This window comes from Rhinolophus ferrumequinum, chromosome 21 (genome assembly GCF_004115265.2).
Source record: "Rhinolophus ferrumequinum isolate MPI-CBG mRhiFer1 chromosome 21, mRhiFer1_v1.p, whole genome shotgun sequence".
Lineage (NCBI taxonomy): Eukaryota > Metazoa > Chordata > Mammalia > Chiroptera > Rhinolophidae > Rhinolophus > Rhinolophus ferrumequinum.
The window spans coordinates 15,356,629-15,377,670 of NC_046304.1; the positions used below are offsets into that span (position 1 = coordinate 15,356,629).

Genomic DNA, 21,042 nt, shown 5'->3' on the forward strand with positions numbered 1-21,042 from the left:
ACCAGGGACGGCTCTCCCAGGGTCCACAGAGCATCAACAAGAGGACCAGCTAAACCTCTTGCAGCAGTGGTAATGAGGGGAACAAATATTCGTCCTCTCATGTCCCCCTCCAGGGCTTTCTCAACAAAAGGGAAAACCAAACCTCCTTGCTGTTGTCCTCCAGCCCTCCCTGCCCCCACCCAAGAAGGCTCCCCACATCCTGCCCACAAATGCCTCCTTACTTCAGCCATAAAAATGGGTAGATCTGAGGGATGCTGATACCCCCTCACTCAACCCTTCCCAAGGTGGATGGAAGAGGGGGGGTAGGTAGGAACCAGGGGCAAAGTGAAGACATGGCATTGGGCCTGGGGCTGTGCTACAAACTGGAAAGGAAGCCCCAGCCCACAAGCCCCAGCCCACTGCCAGGGAGAGAGACTGGCTTGGGGGGCAACTGGTGAGCCTGGGAGGACAGAAGGAGACCAGCGCAGCTCTGCCCAGAGGGAATGAAGAGACGGCAGAAGAGAAGGTTCCTCTGACCTCCATTTTCTTCCCCAGCATCAGGAGACTTACGTACCTGCCTGACCTACCTCGGAGGGTTTCAGGAACATTCATGAGTCTGGGAGAGAAAAGTACCAAGGAAGCAAAGTAGGAACAAGACTTCTTGCACAACCCACAGAAGGAACCCCGGGCCTCTTTATCCTCTTCTGGAAAGAGGAAGGTCTGAGCAGGCGCTGCCCTCAGACTTGCAGTAAGGGGGTGGAGAAGACGGAACAACAGTCACCTCCCAGCTGACCAGGCCAGCCCAGGTCTGGTGGGGCTGCAGAGGCCAGTGGTGACGGTTCAGATCAAGGTCACATCAAATCCCAGCATTGTCACCTTCAACGAACACTCTGCACACGTGCTGTGAACTAAAGGAGAATCAGGAGGCTCAACCCAACCGCAACTCCTTCACGTCAAGAAGCCCAGGAAGATGTTTGTGTATGGTTGGGCCCAGGGGGGCTAGCATAACCCCCATGCTCACCATTAGGGCCCCTTCTTACTCCCCACTCCGCCTCCCCACAAAGCTGTCCTTACTTCTCTCCACCACACTGAAAAGCCACTTGACACACTTGTTACATGCTGAGCCATATGGTTTCTTCTACTCAAGGAAGGCCCCCTGTAGACAGCAGGTTCTTTGAGGGGTGAGGTCTGCGGCCTTGGTTTGACCCCATGGGACCCAGTGTAGTGCTGGGCACACAAAGCCAGCCCTCCCTAAAAGCCTGTTGATCCATTTGGGCATGAAAACAAGATGACAACAAACGTGGGCCTGGAAACAATCCACAGTATTCCCAGGGAGACAGCCCCAAACTCCTCTCCCAGCCCACCCTGCGTCATCCACAGTTTGAGCTCTGGCTGGGAACTGGGCTCTCATTCAGCCCATCTGCTCTGCATCTCTTTCTCTGGTTGCTTTTTCTCAGTTTCATATTAGAAAAAAATCCCCTTGAAAAACACAAACAGCAAAGAGGTGGGGGAGGGTGAGTCAGGGACCAGTTGCTGCAGGCATGGCAGCGGGGGGCAGGGGCCTGGGGGGAAGAGATTCTCAGGCTGGAGGCTAGCTCTTCCTCCCCCAGTCCCTTCCAGATGGGAGAAGCCACTAGAGGAAGGGCTGTCCCTGTGTGTGTGGGGTGGGATGAGAAGAGAGAGCACTTGACCAAAAATAGTTTGGGTCTTGGAATTTAACTTAATCTGCTGACTACAGGAGGAACACGGTATCTTCAGGGGGACCTTGGGCGAGTCATTTCCCATCCAATTTATCTATAAAGAAAATAGACCATCTCTCCCTGACATTCTGTGACTCCCCAAGCTAATCAATACCAAAGGCGTATGCCTGCCAGCCCTGCCCTAACCTGCGTTGCCAAGGGAACCGGGTGAGACCCTCCCCCACTGCCCAGAGGTTGTGTGGGGGCTGTAGAAACCCCAGGGCCAGAGACCCTGGAGAGAGTCCAGCCTCTACCTCGGGTGTCTCAGGCCTCACTGTACAATAACAACCAGGAGGTCAAGAGCCTGATCCTGCCCTCATTGCAGGTGGGAGCCCAGGTCTGCCCAGGTGACCCCACATGAGACAGATGGGGAAGAATGGGGCTGCAGTCCAGGTGGGAGCCCAGGTCTGCCCAGGTGACCCCACATGAGACAGATGGGGAAGAATGGGGCTGCAGTCCACATCGCGAAGAACATACGTCCACGAACTTAATTTAGAAGAGTATTACCTGGAGATAGAGGTTCAGCTGGGATGTAAGATTCAAGCAAACCAGAGGAATAGAAGATCAAGTCTAAGCTTCTCCCCCCTGGAGGTCCCGTATGGTCAACACACCACAAAACATCTGTCAGGCTCCCCACCCCAGCCAGGACTGGGGACCCACAGAGCAGGACAGCCCTCAAGGAACTCAATGCCGGGAAGCTTCCAATGACCAGCAACACGACTTGATAAGTAAGTCACAAAAGGGACGTGCCCTCTGTGGAGGAGGCCGGGCGAGGTAAATGAGGCTCGTGGTCTGAAGTCCCATATGGATCCGTTAGCTTTACACAAAGGGAAAAACAAATGTCCCTGCCACAGACAACAGACTTCGAACCACAGCCACAGGCTAAGTCTTAGGCAAGAATAAACCCAAATGACAGTTACAAAGAGACCCCTAACTCCAAGTACGCCACATGCTGACCCCCAACGCCAACCACAAAAGGGTCCCACCCCCAGGGTGAGTCCCCAGGGTGACCCCTGGCATCTTCTTCTGAGTTCCCAGCCCTGACTTTGGCCTTGGGGCTTTGGACAGTAAAGTCACAGGCTGGAAAATTCTTGAGTTCAAAGATGAGAAGGACAGGGGGCCAGCCCGGTGGCTCAGACGGTTGGAACTCCGGTTGGAACTCCGTGCTCCTAACTCTAAAGGCTGCCAGTTCGATTCCCACATGGGCCAGTAGGCTCTCAACCACAAGGTTGCTGGTTCAATTCCTCGAGTCCCGCAAGGGATGGTGGGCTGCGCCCCCTGCAACTAAGATTGAACACGGCACCTTGAGCTGAGCTGCCTCCCGGATGGCTCAGTTGGTTGGAGCGTGGGCTCTCAACTACAAGGTTGCCGGTTCGACTCCCACAAAGGATGGTGGGCTGTGCCCCCTGCAACTAGCAACGGCAACTGGACCTGGAGCTAAGCTGCGCCCTCCACAACTAAGACTGAAAGGACAATAATTTAACTTGGAAAAAAGTCCTGGAAGTACACACTGTTCCCCTATAAAGTCCTGTTCCCCTTCCCCAATAAAATCTTTAAGAATAAAAAGACAAGGACAGAGCACCGGCGGTGGGGCTGTCTTCTGACCATTGGTCACGAAGACTTCCCTGCAGGTTGCTGCTCTGTTCTGAGCCTACCTGGGGTCCCACACAAGCCAGGCTTACCCGCTGACAGCCAGCTGGCCCTGTGCTGCCAGAGTAGAATAGGGTCAGGCACCCAGCGGATGTTCATAAATCATTTTCCGAATGAATCCATGTGTTAACTAATAATGCCTTACTCGTGCTCCAAATTCCTGATCAGCCCCCCTCTCGCCTGTATCTCCCTATACCCTCCTGGATCCCACCTTTCAGCATTTCCACACTCTCAAGGCTCCCACCTCACAAGCACTGTCTACACGCTCTGACTCTTGCACCATCTCCACTCACTCCTCACACACCCAGGCCTCACACACCCATCCCTCCCCACACAACTCTTCTCGGTTACATGAGCAGCAGCAACGAGGCAACGAGGCCACTAAGCCCAGAGGACACTGTATGCTCCTCGTACTTGGCCTCTCCGGCCGCCCATCCCTCCTTTGTGAAATGCTCCTTCCACCATGTCTCCAGCCCCCTCCACACCAGTCTCTGCAATGCAAGGTGCTAGCCCAGGAAGCTTCTTCTTTTTTTTTTAAAGATTTTTTTAATTGGGGAAGGGGAACAGGACTTTTTTTTTTAATTGGGGAACAGTGTGTACTTCCAGGACTTTTTACCAAGTTAAGTTGTTGTCCTTTCAATCTTAGGTGTGAAGGGTGCCATTCAGCTTCAAGTTGTTGTCCTTTCAGTCTTAGTTGTGGAGGACGCAGCTCAGCTCCAGGTCCAGTTGCTGTTGCTAGTTGCAGGGGGTGCAGCCCACCATCCCTTGTGGGAGTTGAACCGGCAACCTTGTAGTTGAGAGGATGCACTCCAACCAACTGAGCCATCCAGGAGCTCAGCGGCAGCTCAGCTCAAGGTGCCGTGTTCAATTTTAGTTGCAGGGGGCACTGCCCACCATCCCTTGTGGGACTCGAGGAATCGAACTGGCAACCTTGTGCTTGAGAGCCCACTGGCCCATGCATGGGGAATCGAACCGGCAGCCTTTGGAGTTAGGAGCATGGAGCTCCAACCGCCTGAGCCACCAGGCCAGCCCAGGAAGCTTCTTCTTACTCCACCCTCTCCCTGGAGAGCTCATTGCCCCCACCCAACCCTCCACCCCAAGCTTCAATTCTCACCTCTATGAAAATGACTCCAGATTTTTACCTCCAGTCCTGACCCTCCTTTGAAGCCTGGCCCCCAAATACCCAGCTGCTCCCTGACACCCCCATTCATGTCTCAAGCATGTCCAACCCAGCACTTAGAACTTAAGCTCTCATCCTCCCTGCTGGCTCACTCCATCTCAAAGAATGGCTGTAACATTTATCCAAGTCTTCCAAACCGGCGCCCATGCTTGCCTCCTACCTTCCCGCAAGTCCTCATACCTCATCAGTCTACCTCCTAGGAAATCTGACCACTTCCAAATCACCTCACACAGCCCTCAGACTCAGGCCACCGTCCTCTCCTCACTGGGTCCTGGGGAGGCCTCCCGACTCGTCTCCCACTTTCCACTCTGCTCCCTCCTATGCACTTTCCACACAACAGCCAAGGTGACTTTTCAAGAGTCCCATCCTCTTACTCCTCTGACTAAAATGTTCGAGATTTCAATGCCTTCATTAGGAGAAAACCCAAAATCTTTAGCAAAACTTCCAAGTGTCTGACTCTTCGTCCCTAGCTATGGATGCTCGGGCCATTCTGGGGCTCTGGTTGGAGGAGCTCTCTGTCTCCTGCGTCAGGGCCTTCCACAGTCTAGAGCAGTGCTTCTCAAGCTGTAAAGTGCACATGAAGGGGAATGTGTGTAAAATGCTGATTCTGGTTCAGTTGTCAGGAGTGAGGCCTGAGATGCTGCATTTCTAAGGAACTCCCAAATGACGAAGGTGCTGCTACTGGTCGCTTGGCCTCACTTCCAGGGGTAAGCATCTAGAACATTCCGCTCCACCCTGACTGCATCTTTGCCTAAGTCCCACTCAACTCTCAGGGTTCAGTTGAAACGATTTCCTCCAAGAAGCCCTACCTGACCCTCGCCAAGATTAGGTTAGAGTCCCCCCTCCACAGACCTTATATTGTCCCCCAGCTACGTTGCGCTTCTCCTTTGGAACACACCTAACTATCCATCCCTCATTTTTGAAATTATGTTTCCAACTTTTGTCTCCCTAGCTAGACCACAAGCTCCAGAACAGGGGCACAATGTCTTATTCACTACTGGGTCCCCGGCGCTCAACACTGGGCCCGGCACATGGTCAAAACTGGAAGTGAAAAGCTGTCGGTCTTGCCTGTCCTACATCCATTTTCTCTTTTTCTTATAGTAACACTTCAATTTTCCTTTGAGGAGCCACTCCTCCTCCACTCTTGGTTCTCAGGGAGTAGGTGGTGGACATGAGACCCAAGTCTGGCCAGTCAGAGCCTTCCATCTCTCTGGCTGCAACGATTGGTTCAGAGATAGACATGTGACTTAAGCCAGGCCAATGAGCTTCCTCCCGGGTATTTTTGTTAGCACTACTAGGGAAAAGACTCTTCTTTTCACTGGAGTTATTTACCAAGTAGGAACACCTGTCACCATCCTGCCACCAGAGATAGAGCTTAACAGAGAATGAAACCAGTATAGAAGAGAGATGGAAAGAGACAGATTTCATGGATGCAGCCATGCTTGGAGTCTATACTTGCCACTATGAAGGCAACAAATTTCCTCTATGCTTAAGCCAAAGTGAGTTGTGTTTCTGTCACTTGAAATCAAGAGTCTTGAGTAATACAGCATTCAAATAAATATTGGGTGTTGAATGAATTAAATGTGTATGCGAGTAATTAAAGCCTGCCAAGAGAACTCAGTGACTCCTCCTAGGAAACTTTCAGAGTTCTCCCTGCAAACTCCCACCATCCACAAGCACAGAGATAAGCATCTCACACCCCACTTCTCAGCATTACCTCATGCAAACAAGCCACCCCAGCACCTGGCTCAGATGCCAGCAACGTAAGTAGGTGGATGAAATTGTTCTGGCTTTCAATACCCCCAGATACCCCACCAGGAAGAGAGCACAGGTGTCCTCAGTCAGCCATACACCCCACCCATTCCTGAACTTCTAATCCAACCGGGGCCGGCTCCGGCTGCCATTCCATGATATTCCCCCATGCATACCAGCTCTGTGCGTGGAGGGCATTCAACGTGGGATGATAACGGGAAGATGGTTTTCATCTAATTCCTCTGGGGTATCACTTTGCAACAGATTAGGTCAGAGAAGAGGGAGTGCAACAGAGAGCAATAGCGAAGAGCCCTAATTATCTCCCTGGGAGCCACCTCACAGAAGAGCCCCAGGACAGAGATGGGGGCTGGCTTAGGTGTCCCCTCAGATGATCCAAGAGGCAGGTGACTTCTTCAGAGCTAGTCCTTACCTGGCAAAATGGGATGGAGGGAGGGAGGGAAGGAAAGAAGGAAGGAGGGAGGGAGGGAGGGGCATTGCTGCCCAAGTAGGAATACTGGCTGAGCCAAAGTCCTCTCTGAGGGTCAGTTCAGGTGTATGTGACCATCCTGCCAGGGGAGACTAAAAGGTAAAGGGGGAAGGGCATAGTAGGGGGACGGTGCTGCCCCCTTGGCTTCTTTCTAGGAATGAAAGGGGCTTGGACTTGGGGTCCTGGGATGTGATCTCCCAGGGAAGAGACTTGTGAATAAAGTGCCAATAGGAAAAGAATTACTGGCTCCCCAGAACCTCTAAGGCATTTAATTCTCCTACAGAGATTGGGACGTCAGGGCCAGCCCAAGAGAGCCCATCAGAGGCAGGAAGATCAGCACGCAAGTGCCATTCAGGTCCCAGGAGGGTCCCAGCCCACAGGACCCCTTCCCCACCCCCAGTCCCTGGCAGCCCTTTTGGGCAGTGGCCGCTTAAGGCACCAGCCTGTAGCTACATTCTAAGTCTCTCCCACTTACTCCTGCCTGGGCTCCTTGTTCCACAACCCAGGCCCACAGTTCCACAAGGCCTCTCGCTAATGACCAAGCATCCTGCCAACCCTGTTCAGTCCCTGTCTATTTTCTGACCACGCCCTAACACCTGAGTCTCACAGTCACATTTTCCTCCTGCCCTGGTGAGCTCAAGGGAACACTGTTTCCAGAGGTATCTAGGCACTCAGTGGGCCCCACTGGCACGCTCTGGTGCCAATACAAAGCAAGGCCTTGAGATTTCCCCCACCCACTTCCCCTCCCTCCAACCAACTCTAAGTTTCTTACCTTCATGGTGGGAGGCGCCGTGAGAGGAGGGGACAGCGACCGGTCTGGGAGGGTCACATCCGAGCTGTTGGCCAGCTCCTGCTTCCTGTAAGGAGGGCATGGAACACAAAAGAGGTGAGTGGGGGCCTGTCTGCACCTTCCCCTCTCTCCTTGAAAAGTGGCTGGGCTTAAGGACAGTCTGACACACACACTGAGCAAAACGAGAGGGGAGTGCATTTTTTTGCTGGCATGTACTAAAATCTAAAGCAAGGCTGCTCCAAGTGTGCTCCCTGCTCCAGCAGCAGCAGCCACACCTGGGAACTTGTGAAAAATGCAAATTCTCAGGTGCACACCAGACTCTCCGGTGATGGAGCCCAGGAATCTGTATTTTAACAATCTCTCCAGGTGATTCTGATGCATCGCTGACGTCTGACAACTCTGGGCTACGAGATACAGGACTGGGGATGGGGTGGGAGAAGAAGGGGAGAGGGGTAAATGTTTTCAATTCATCCTCCCTGGAGTCTCTAAATACACACACACGCACCAGCCAGAGAGCTGACCTTGGAAAGGCGGGACTGCCTGCTATGTAAGCTGCAGGTAAAACTTATTTTAGTCCATGTGGGCTAGAATGGGGAGAGGCAGCTAAACAGAGTTGTGTCACCATGACAACATGATTGCAACAAGTTCGCTGCTCTCACACACTCCCCACTTTCCATCTGGCCCTTGCTGGTGACCAGGAAATGCTGGTTTGCAGTGCGATCACTAGGCAGAATGTTTGCAGTGGGATAAGGCTTCGGAACAACAGTTACACAATACGGCCAGCTGGGCAGAACCTGGGGGAGTCCCCGGACGAGGGACTCTGGTGTCCCGGATGTGCCCTAGTTATATCCTGGGATGGGAGGGAAGGCAAGGATAACATTATGAAGAGCCTAGAAGACTGGGCTGAGCCGTCAAAGCCCCCGACTTTGCAACTGTTTCCTTCTCCAGAACCCCAGCCTGAGTCAGCCTAACACCTGGTCCCACTTAAATGACCAGACGACTGCCCTGCCACCTCGAGAGAATGCTTCTGTACTTCCTTCCAGCCCACATCCTACCAATGGGGTAGCAGCTCCAACCCTAACCTCCCTCATGAGAAGCCCGCCCCCTACGGAGCCCAGCCCTCCGCCTTTCCAAAGCAAGCCCTTGCCCTGGGGCCCAGACACCACCCCATCCCAGCTTCCCTCAGCCAGGCAGGCCCCATCTAGGAGAAACCAGGCCAGGCGTCACAGGGCCCTGTCCACTCTGATACAACCCCTGCCTGCTCTGCAGCCTGTCCTCTAGGAAGCTGGATAAGGAGGCTACCTGAACATCTGGCTTGGTGGAGGATCCACGGGACACCACTAACCTCAAACCTGCCAATCCCCCTCGCTGCTTCTCCATCTGCCTTCCCCCACTTTCTTCTTGGACCTTGGTCTCACTCTGATGGCTGGAAAGGGGGGGGTCCCCTCCTTCCTGATCCAGACTGTAACTAGCACAAGAGACAGCAGGGCTGAGACAGAGCACATGTGTGTACACGTGCACGCACACGACTGAATGTGGCTTCTTCTAGCTCTGTCAGAGCTACCAGCCTCCCCTTCCACCGTGGGGTCCAGCCGGGATGCTCCGGCCTTCACCTGCCTGTGGAGCTGACAGAGCTGGGTCTAACACCGGCTCGCCCCCTCCCACCACTCCGCGCTCTCTCAAGCAGCCCCTGCTCCTCCTCAATGGACCTGCGCCCCTGAGAGCCATGATGGGGAAAAGGAAAGGGAGGAAGGATCATGAAGGATGGGGAGCTCCAAGAGCACAAGGACAGACAAAGACCGCTCCCCTTGGGGGCTGGGAGCCTGGGAGGGAAAAGCATGCAGGGAGGGAAGGGAAGGGGAGACAAGGCCCCCCAACCAGTCTATAGGACTGCTGGGGGTTAGCTGACGATCTCTGGCCTACTACCCTCGAGATGACTTGTGGGCAAACTTGACCGAGAGCCACCCTGGCTCTCCAGAAACACAAACCCTAGGGGAGGATAATGATGGCAGGTTTTAATATCAGTGGTCAAGGAACACTCACATACATGGTCACTCTGTGTGGTTCTCTCCATAAAGGGCAAGAGGTCCACTGCCATTGGACCAGAGCAGATGTGATTCTTACCCAAGGTCCATGCGTCCCAGGCAAATGGTCCCCATGGCTAACCCTCCCCTCCCTGCACTGAGCCCCTCGCCCCTGTGCCAGCCTGTTTTCCCTGCACACTGGCATAAGCTCCTGGGACCAGCCTCCAGGGAGTGGTGGGGACTATCACGTGGGAGCCCAGGGCAGCTTCTGCCAGAAAGATTTTCCAAATGCGGCTGGGAGCCTGGAAGGTGCTGGAGCAGGAATGAGCACCAGTGGCTACCAGCCTCATGCCAGCTGCAGGGCTCCGTCCAAGACTCCAGAGGGGAGGCCACGGTGGGCAGAAGGCACGGCTGCTGTTCTTAAAAGAATCAGAACTCAGAGCACACACAGGCCCTTGGCCGCAAATTAGAATCTACTCTGCCTTAGTATACAGATGGCTTGGAGTGGCACCTATCGGGGTATAAACCACACTGAACCATCCTTACACTTGACTCCAGCCCTCCTGGGAGCCAAAGGCACTTATTTAAGAGTTAACTGCCTATTAGAGTTGAATTGTGTGTCCCCTAAAGATATATTGAAGTCTTAACCTCCAGGTACCTGTGATGTGGCTTTATTTGGAAATGGGGTCTTCGCAGATGTAATCAAGTTAAGATGAGGTCATCAGGTTGGCCCCTTAATTCAATGTGACTGGTGTCCTTAGAGGAGAAGAAGGCATCCATGTGAAGACACAGACACACAGGGAGAACGCCATGTGACAACAGAGGCAGAGTTGGGAGTGGTACTGCCAGAATGCCCAGCAATGCCAAGGATTGCTGGACACTGCCAGAAGCGACAAGAGACAAGCAAGATTCTTCCCTGGAGGCTTCAGAAGGAACATGGCGCTGCTGACACCTTGATTTTGGACTTCTAGCCTCCAAAACTGAAACAATAAATGTCTGCTGTTTTAAGCTGCCCATTTGTGGCACTTGGTTATGGCAGCCCTATGAAATGAAAACACCGCCCAAGCCCAGGTTCTAGCCTTGGCATTGTAACTGGAGAATCCAAAACAAGGAGGGTGAAATCTCTGCTTCGACCTCACCTTGTCCTGCCCACCCCTCACAACCAAGGACATTCACGTGTGAGCCAATCTCCCAGGGACAGCCAGGCCCGGCCATCCGCTGGTGCTGAGATAAGACCGAGTAAGAACTACAGTGCTCACCGTGATTCCAGCCCTTTCTCAGGCAAACGTATCACAGGGAAGTCGGTGAGCATTAACACAATTCTGTCACTGAATCTGCTCTAATTTATTATAAGCGAAAGGTAAATTATGAGCAGAGGTAGCACCCTTATACTTCTTTGAAACCTCTTTCTAGTAACCCACAGCGATCTTGACATGTGTCATTAAACTGAGACTGAAAACTGCCCCTCCAACCAAGCCAGCCAAATGCCCACATACAGCTCCGAGGACACAGGCTCCCAGACCCACACAGGGACCCACAAGAAGAGGAGGTGGTGATGCGGGCAGAAGAGGGGAAAAGCAGGACAGGGAGAAGACAGAGGAAGGGAGGAGGAAGATCATTCGCTCAGCTAAGAGAAAGAAGGGTGGTAAAACCAGGTGTGGATGGGCAGGTGAGGAGCGTCCCCACCCTCCTCTGGGGATCCTGGAGGCGCAGCCCGCTCAGCACATCTCTGCCCCAGAGCCACAGGGCACTGAGGTTCTCTACTCTGGGTTTCTTTCCCCAGAGCGCGGCTGCTGGGAGGGCACAGGGAGGCCCGGAGAAGTCCTAGCCAGCTTTAGCCAAATGCAAATCTCAGGAGGAAATGATCAAAGAGCCTGGAATGGAAGCTGAGAAACCAAATGGATGATTCACCCTACGAATGGGGCTGTTCGTAGGGAACTGGACAGACTCGCATGGGAGGACCCCACGGACAGCAGCCAGGCCTCCAGGGTTCTCATCTCTAGTCTGGTTGGCTCTGCCTCACCATTTGAGGTCTCTGCAGCCATCATCGGTCACACACTTCTGAAAAATGCCCTACACTGAGAATCAAGAGAGTCCTGGGTTCAAGTATGGTTCTACCTGCAACTCCACATGAAGTCCTCTACAAATGCAGACCATCGTTGTCATAATTATCATCTTCTTTACTGTCATCATAACTCATAAAATGGTGATTTGGTCTCCAAGTAGAGAGAGAGAAACAAGGGTCCAGGGCAATTTTAATGTCTTTGAAAACATCTCTGGCATCTCCAATAAGCACCAATTCCAGCCCCAGGGATCTCCTCTCAGGATCACAACATCGGTTAATCATCAACAGGAAACATACTCACTCACCATCAGATGGCTCTGGGGCCACACATAAGCCCTCCCTCTGGCAGAGAGTTCTCCCAGACTTTCAAACTCTCCTTGTTTGCATCTGCATCGCTCACACCAGCTCCCCAGCCACCTGCCACGCTTGGCTGCGCTTTCCCCAACTTTCCAAATAGCCACGCTAGAGAAATATAGACAGCTGGCCACTGCAAAGAGCTTCTCAGGAAAACCAAACCAAAAGGAATGAGAAACATTATTCACAGCAGCCAAAAGGTGGAAATGACCCAAGTGTCCATGAACCGACGAATAGATAAACAAACTGTGGTCTATCCACAAGATGGAATATTATTCGGCCATAAAAATGAATGAAGCACTGAAACATGTTACAACGTGGATGAACCTTGAAAACATGAGGCTTAAGTGAAAGAAGCCAGACACACAATGCCACATGTTGCATGCCTCCATTTATCTGAACTGTCCAAAACAGGCAAATCCAGAGACAGAAAGCCGTTAGTGGTTGCCAAGAGCTGGGGGGAAGAATTGGCAGTAACTGCTAATGGGTGCAGGGAATTATAGCGTGAGGTGATGAAAATGTTCTGGAACTACACAGTGGTGATGGTTGTACAACTTTGTGAATATACTAAAAACCACTGAATTATGCATTTTAAAGGGGTGAATTTGATCGTATATAAATTATATCTCAAATTTTTTTAAATGGCATGAGAAAGAAGGGGCTAGATGGGCTCTATTTCTGTTATTCTTACTGTTGAATTTCTTCTCTGTCTGCCTTTTGGTGCCCACCGGGCCCTGGGCTGCACGCAAGTTCTTACTCTGCGGCTATGCATAAGACGCTGAGTGGGGCTTCCTCACACGTCCCACCTGCTGAATGAAAGCAACACCTGATATGTGAATTATAGCTCAATAAAAATGAATGAATGAATGAGGAACGAAGGAAAGAAGAAGGGAGGGAGGGACAGAAGGAGAAAGAAGGAAGGAAGGAAAAAGAAAAGAGAACGGAAGCAATGCCTTTCTTCCCTACTCCCAGCACTCTTAAGTACTTGCAACACAGACATTCTCTTGGAGAGATTTTTAAGAGTTCTAACTTCACATTTCTACATCCTATATCACCAACTCGACCACAAACAATAAGAAATAAAATAATATTAACATCAAATAAAATAGCTTCAAGAGAAATCATCATAAAAAGCAATGCAATGGCAGAAAAAGAGAGTCAGAGGCCAGGACGATGACAGACAAGCTGGGCTCTCAGGGTCGTGGCATCTCTGCTTTCCCCTCTGCAGAATGGGCACGCTAACTCCCAACTCCCACTAACTTCCAACCTTCCTGCGCAGGACTCAGAGAATTGCTCAACTCCTCAATATGACTGGAGTCTTAGACATTTTCCGTGGTGGCAGAGAATGATGTGGTCTCCAGGTCAGGCATGGAACTGGGTCGGGGCTGAGAGTCCATGCCCAAAGCTGTCTACAGAGACCCATGGCCCCGCGGCACAATCACACAGCCCGCATTCTAGCAGCCAGCAGTGCTGGGGCATCCCCATGGATAGGAAACTCGTTCCAGAAGTTCCATCCACGCATGGCAGAACAGCCTGGCACCAGGCTGGAGAGTGCCAGGCTCCAGCCTCGAGGGAGACGGGTGTGCAGTGGGTCAAAGGCACTGGCTTTATGGTCCAACAGGCCTAGATCGGGATTCCAGCACCACCCCGATGAGGTCTGTGACCCTGGCCAGATTATTCACCTCGCTATATCTCAGCAACCTCGTCTGTAAAACAGTGTGATAATACCACCTCACTGGATGGTCTGAATGAAGCCTGTAAAGCATTCAGCACAGTGCCCAGTTACTCAGCAAAAAACGCTGTACTGGTCGCCACTGTTCTTGTTGCCAAGGCTGTTGTTGAATGAGCTGGAAAGTGGGCATGATGGAGAGGGTCAAGGCAGAAAGCCCATCAGAGACTGGAGGGGAGGCAGGGATGGCTTCAAACCTGGGGGAACTCGAAGGCCCACACTCTTTGGACCCTAGGTCTGGGAGGTAGACAGAGGAGATCACAGCCGTTGTGTGTGAGCCACCAAGTCCTGGTGACATGCACATGACTTGATTCCAAACCCCACGGGGACAGACACGGAGGTGAGGACATTAACGTCCTCCTGTGCAGGGGCTCCTGTGGAAGAGGAGACGGACACAAGCCCAGAAGAGCTGGCAGGGGTGCGGAGGGAGGGAAGGGGGGTCACAGGATTCAGGAATGAGAGGCTCCAATGGGTCGAGGGACAGCCTCCCAATGCCCCCCTTGGAGAGCCCCCTGGAAAGAAGCAGGCATTGCTCACCTGTCAGTACCTGGCAGGGTGGACTTCTGGTGTCACATCCCATCCCCATACATACTCCAGGAGAATCCTGGTGAGTTAGAGCACAACTCTGGACCTTCAATAACTCAAAACTCCCCAGGGGATGCAAACTAGCAACCCCCACCGCACCGTGCCACCCAATCCCAGGGTTCACAGTCACAGAGACAAGCAGCCCTGAGACAAACCAATAGGAGTCACCAACGGCCCCATCACACAGACAAGGCCACTGAGGCCCGGAGAGGTGGGGATGCCCAAACCCCACTGCTGGCCTCTCTCCTGTTCTCTGGAGAGGAGACACAGTTCCCAAGTCACCTCCACACAGGATGCGGGACGAGAGAGGTCATGTCTTAGGCAGCACAGCTGGTTTATAAACAAACCTTTATAAAGCATGAGTGCTGCCAGGGCCCTGTGTGAGGGGAGAGAAGGGGCGGAGGTCCAAGAGGTCTATGGTCCCCTATAAGGAGTGGAGTGACGACAACGCCAGGGCTGCGCCAGAGGTGTGCCAGATGTGACTACACAGGCCCAGGTGGCCAAATGTGGCTGCACATGGGACCCAGAGGAGGCCTGGGTGATACTCCACGCCTCCAGCTTCAAAGGTCACACTGGCTTCTCTCCACGTGTGACAGGTAAGGGTGCTGCTGTTCCCTGGAAGACCCTGAATCCCTAACCTGGGCCCAGGGTAGGTGCCAGGGGGAGCCAGGAGACAACAAGGCAAACCAGCCCTGGAGACCCACCATGGAGACCCTGCCATGGCCCCTGGCTGGGGATGACTAAGCCTCCTCCATCACGTCTCAAAGCGGATGGACCACCCCACACGCACAGACAGGCAAATCTCCACACTCCTAGGGAAATCAGCTTTTTCTGAAAAGACAGTTTTTAGAACTGACTGAAACTACACAGCTCACAGATGAGTAAGTGGAGACTCTAGGGGTTCTGTATGAGCCTGAGGGTCAGAGTCAGAAAATTCGAGAGTTGGTCCTCCGCCCCCAAGATCTCCAACTCCAATTCCATGGCCCTTCCCCACCACAATGACAAGGCCAGCTCTGCCTGGCCTGCGTGCCACAGCAGGATATGAGGAGAGGCCACGGGGCAGCACCGGCTCACGTGCTTTAAGCTTGAGTTCTTGGAGACCAAGACGGGCTGCGCCCTAGCATGGGGGACAATGCTTGCATGGTTTACGAGCATCTGAGAAGACAATCCAGGCAGAAGTGAAAATGCAAAAACCAACCTGAAAGCGCGGCACATCCATTTCCCAAACATTAAGTGTGGGTTAGGGATTAAAACAAATATAGAATAAAGTGTCATGGGCACATGGGGAAGAGAGGGATAGGTCTCCTTGGGAGACTAGCTAAGGTATCACAAAAGAGGTGACAGCTAGACCTGGAGGGAAAGGCCAGCATCTGCCTGGGAGAGAAAAAGGAAAGGGAAACCACAGCAGCAGAGTCTGGGACAGGGGGATGGGGGAGGAGGAAGCAAAGCCTGTCTTAGGGGGACTGTCTGGTGTCGCCGATGGAGAGGAAACACGTCCCTGGCACTTAACAGGCCCTCAGAAAGGAGAAGTGAAAACTAACAGTCCTCAGGGCTTACCCTGGACTTGCTACTATTTCAAGTGAGCCCCATATCCTATCTAATTTAATACTCACAACAACCCTTTGCAGCAATATCTATTAACCCCACTTTACAGATGGGGACACTGAGACTCAGAGAGGTTAAGTTACTTGCCCAAGTTGCCACAGCTGGAAAGGAGCAAAGCAAAGCTTGGACCCGGCAGGCTGGCTCCACAGTCCACAATGTGAACCACTGTGCTGCACTGCCCATGGGAGAGAACAGAAGCCCACCTGAAAGGAGCGCCCACATCACACTTTCCCAGAGTGGGGTACATGCTTCCCTCCTGGCCGCTGAGTGTGATCTGGGGTGGACTTGACTGTAATAGTTATTTATCGATCTCTTACAGTGACCTTCCATTTGTGACAAGGCCACTCTGATTTTTCTTTTATGGTAGAGACATAACACTGCCTTCTAAAACGAGTTTATTCAAGTTTTAAAACCTGAGCCTGGTACAGGAAACTATTAAGTAACTAACATAGGTGGCCCGCAGACGTGACACAAACAGTGAAGGCGGTTTGCGGATGGCTGAAGTTTGGGAACCAGGCGCTAAGCAAACTGAATTCTCTCTCGTGGGCAAGGGAGTGGCAGGTTTCAAAGGTAGGGCACGGCTGACCTACAGGGCTTTGCTGGAGGGCTCTATGGCAGCAGAGCAGAGGACAGAAGGACTGGAAAGGGAGGAGGCGAAGGGGGGAACAGAATGGGAGGGGCTTCACCAGGCCTATGACCATAGAAGTGAAACAAGAGGGTCAGATCCATAGGCATCTCAGAGGCAACATTAAGAACACTTGGTGACTGAGGGTAAAGCAGGAAGAGAGCTAAACATATGAAACGGTTTCAGAAAACTGAGTGATCAATGCTTCAACTATGACAGACTGAGGAGGAGAATTGGTTTGCAAGAGGCAGATGATACTGCATTCATTCTGGATACACTCAAGGTCCCTGGAATACCCAGGTGGGATACGAAAAGAACTGAAGCCTCAACAGAGAGACAGGTGTGAGGAGAGCAGAGGCGGAGGCTGAAGCCATGGGAGGAGTGTTCCCAGGGAGAACAGGTAGGGCCGTAAAGGCAGAAAGGGACAGGAGCCCTTAGTGGGGCAGGAAAAGAGAAGTGAGAGAGGGAAGACCACACCCGGATAGAACAGAGTACAAAAGCCACAAGAAGGGTGAGTGCCAAGAAGGGGGGTAGTGGGCAAGTCACCCCATTTACAAGAGGCCCCATTGCCCCAGGGCTGAGGAAAATCACTAACGTACATGCGCATCTCATCGAGCCCTTAACGCACTGTATCACTTGAAAACTGCCCAGTGAGCAGCTTCCCTCGTGGGGTCAGTGGTTCTGCTTGGCACTGCCTGGCCTCAGTTGAGGGAGCTACATCATGGTCAGAGCAAAGGCGGCCAGCTCACAAGGTCATGGCCTCAGACAGCTTCAGAGTCAAAATCACCAAACCACTGAGTCACAAAGGCACAGAATCACAGCATTTTCCCAGCCTATTAGTATTCCTTGACCTGGATGGCAAGTACATGGGTGCCTCTTTTATGTTTCAGTTTGGATGTATAACATCGGTCACAATAAAAAATAATTTTTAAGTAGTTCTCTCTTACTTCCTTTAGGAGAGATAGATATAAATATGGATATGCATTAGATATGAATGTACAGATAGAGACAGATATAGTCTTCAGCCTACTGAGACTTCCATAATGAACATATCAGACTGATCACATGCATTTATTTTGCTTCTTCTGAATCCCCTTAGAATAAGGTTTTTAAAAGACAAAAAAATTGTGAGCTGACAAAAACAAACATAATAGACGAAATTAGAGGAAAACTCAGCCTACAAAAAATTACCGGTGCCTGCAAGATGGACCAGGGATGGACTACCTGGGGGAGTGCTTGATATTTGAGACACTGAGACTCTGGATGTCCCCAACCCATCACTTCCTCAACAGCTAGGTGACCTCCCCAAGTTTCACCACCATGAGAAACTGAACAATCCCTCAGAAAAGACAACATCTGCGTTCCTCCAATGGAAAGGGCAGCTTGCTATCCAATCATCATCCTGCATGGAAGCCCCCAGCTGGCACAACTTTCCCAACGCACAGAGTCCCCAAACCACTTCCTAGTGCCTCATTCTTGGGTACAGAAAGACAGCCAAGGATGGCCAGACATTTGAGGAAAGCTTCCAACACAAGGAAGAGCACATCAGAATAATCAAGAGGAACCTGAAGGAAACAGACAAATGCAAGCAACCAATGGAGACTTCAAAAAATACTATAATTAATAGCCTCAGAGAGATAAGATTTTGTATCCATGACACAAGGCAAGAGTGCTATGGGCTAGTGTACAATTCAGTTTTGACCAATGGCATGGGATATAAGTAACATTACTTAACTTCCAAGTCTGAGTCATTGGAACCCTTGAAGCTTCTACCTCCATCTCTAGGAACATTTGCTGTAAGGAGAGCAAGCCAGCGTGTCAAAAGTCTGACTATCCTGAGATTGCCATGCTGTGGCTATAAAATGGAGAGGTGGCATTGAGAGCCAATTCTCAGATATTCCAGACATCCCAGTCCATGCAAGTGAAGAAATCATCTTAGACATTTCAGCCCAGCAGATGCCATAAGGAGAAGAACCTAGGAGCCAAGCCAGAGCCAAAGCTTCAGACATACGATCCCAGCTCAGCATCCCAGCTAGCTCCAGCCATCTAAGCACCCACCAACACCTGCCGCAAGATGAGGTCTCATACATTGTGAAGCAGAGTTGAGCCATCCATCTCCGATGTACCCTACCTGAAATCTTAACCCACAGAGTTGGAGCATAATAAAATGGCTGTGGTTTCACCATAACAGAAGCAAATGATCAGAGAATCAGTACAGGAACATTTCCCAGAACTGAAGGACCTGAGTCTGGGTCCACCAAGCACCCAGCACACGAATGACAAAAGATTCACCCCAAACACTGTCAGGAAATTTCAGAATACCTGGATAAATGAAAAATCCCCAGTGACTCCAGAGAGAAAATATACATACACACCATATGCAAAGGAATGTAAATCAGCGTATCATTAGACTTTGCAACAGCAACTCTGGAATCTAGTAGGCAAGGATGTAATATCTTTGAAATCTTGAAAGAAAATTATTTTCAACCTAACATTTTATACCCAGGCAAACTATCAACCAAGTGTGACAGTAGAATAAAGACTTTCTAGAATATTCCAGAGACCAAAAAAATTTACTCCCTGCACCCTTTCTTAGATTAAAAAGCAACAGGAAAGGGCTCTGGAAGTGAGGACTCCTGATGGAAAGACTGGAGTTGACAGGATCTCTAATGGGTGTAAGCTTTTGGTAGAAAAAAAAAATGTTGAAGGAATTATGGTAGAATAAATTTTAAAAATAGTAAAATAGAAAAACATAGGTACATAGAAAACTATGCTAATTGGGAGAACATGAGTTAATCATTAACTCCAGGAAAAATAAAAGGTTAAACAAGAAAGAAAACATAATTATCGTACCCTCCTTGGCTCAACAATATTTGCATGGTAATAATAAATAAACACTAACTATTTAACTGAACCAAAAAATGCTGCTACTGGGAGAACACAAAGCTTCCTAAGTTGTCCCAGGTCTTGGCCAAATTCCTAGTAAGCCCTAGGAGAGAAGGAGCCCCACCTCACAGTGCCCAGCACAGCAATGTATGAAATCATTCATGTTAAAAAAACTATTCAGGGGCGGCTGGTTGGCTCAGTTGGTTAGAGCGTAGTGCTCACAACACCAAGATCGCTGGTTCGATTCCCACATGGGCTAGTGAGCTGTGCCCTCCACAACTAGATTGAAAACAACAACGTGACTTGGAGCTGAGCTGCGCCCTCCACAACCAGATTGGAAAAAAAACACAACAACTTGACTTGGAGCTAATGGGCCCTGGAAAAACACACTGTTCCCCAATATTCCCCAATAAAAAAAAAAATTTTAAAAAAACAAAAACTATTCAACAGTCTGTCTGCATTGGGAGTTACCTATCACAGAGCAGACCAGCCTCCCAGCTAAGCCATCACCCCACCCTCTACCCCAAGACTGTGCCTCTTACCTCTTAACTCTCCAGAATAAGTTATTACTTGGTGACATACCAGATTAGCAATTTTCATCATTGGTTCAAACTAAATGACAGTCTCAGTGGATTTAGATCACTGAGTGTCAGGGTAAATATGTGTCAGGGTAAATATGTCTGGTCTAGTCAATTAATAACGTTATTCCCTGTTTCCTTCATTACAAAGACAAATGCTTGGAACTGCTTTCCAGTACCCAGCTGGGGCACGTGGCCCATCGTCATTCTTGAATCATTGGGACATAAATGTCCAGAGCACAGGGTCCACCTCTGTCCAAGCAACCAAGCGTAGGTGACTCAGCCCCCAAGAACCAGGGCTGCAACCTCATCTTACCAATGACATGCTCTAACTCAGCCTACAGAACCCAATGCAACTGAACCAAATCCAGAGACCGCAAACTTCTTGTCTCCTTCCCGAACTGGCCTGTTTATGGGGATGTTAGAAAAGGAAAGATAGGATAACTGGGCCTCCAGGTGCATACTGGAATCTGGGCACGACCCTTGCAGTATTCTCTGACTGGAAGGTTCAGGAAAAGGGCTTGGCAGCCTGGAGCACAACTGGATAACCAAGATCTCCAAGTGATGAGCAGAAACCTACTCCCGGGCCAGGCCAACTTCCTGACTCAGTGAGAACAGAGGGCCCTGACAAGCCACCCTTGTCTGGCCCCTTCACTGGTCTGTAACATGCACCCTGCCCACCGGCCCAGCCCCCAGCATAACGGCTGGCACTGAATGAACTGAAGAATAAATAAACAGATGAGGAGCTCACAGACCCTCGGAGCCAGGGGGCTAAGTTAAAGGAGCGTGGGGGAGGCCCCATTATCACCACTGCAATTTGGTCTACTCTCTGCTATTGCTCTAACTGACCAAAGCTCCCTGCTCAAGTGTCTGAGACAGAGTTAACCCATTCCTCAACAGTTGAGCCCTGGTAACTGATTCTGCTCCTGACCTTGGATTACTCCTCTGGGCATGGATCGTAAAGATAATAGACGTGTCCTTCAACAGCAGTATCCTAATACCAGCTAACAATTG

The 21,042-nt window shown here is 51.0% G+C and overlaps 1 protein-coding gene and 1 non-coding gene across 14 annotated transcripts in view; one reads left to right on the top strand and one right to left on the bottom strand.

Moving 5' to 3' along the window:
* The window catches only part of RAP1GAP2 (RAP1 GTPase activating protein 2), a 206,452-nt gene that overhangs the window by 93,293 nt on the left and 92,117 nt on the right, over positions 1–21,042 (bottom strand). For all 13 annotated transcript variants that reach the window (XR_004421276.1, XM_033089948.1, XM_033089946.1 and 10 more), the window contains one exon: positions 7,560–7,644. Coding sequence is in view for 12 of the 13 variants with exons in the window: in XM_033089948.1 (XP_032945839.1) it covers positions 7,560–7,644 (85 nt within the window). In the remaining variant the exon portion in view is untranslated. The remainder of the gene's footprint in view (positions 1–7,559; positions 7,645–21,042) is intronic.
* Positions 19,636–19,709, top strand: TRNAV-CAC (transfer RNA valine (anticodon CAC)). Its single transcript has one exon. It is a non-coding gene; the product is annotated as a tRNA-Val (tRNA).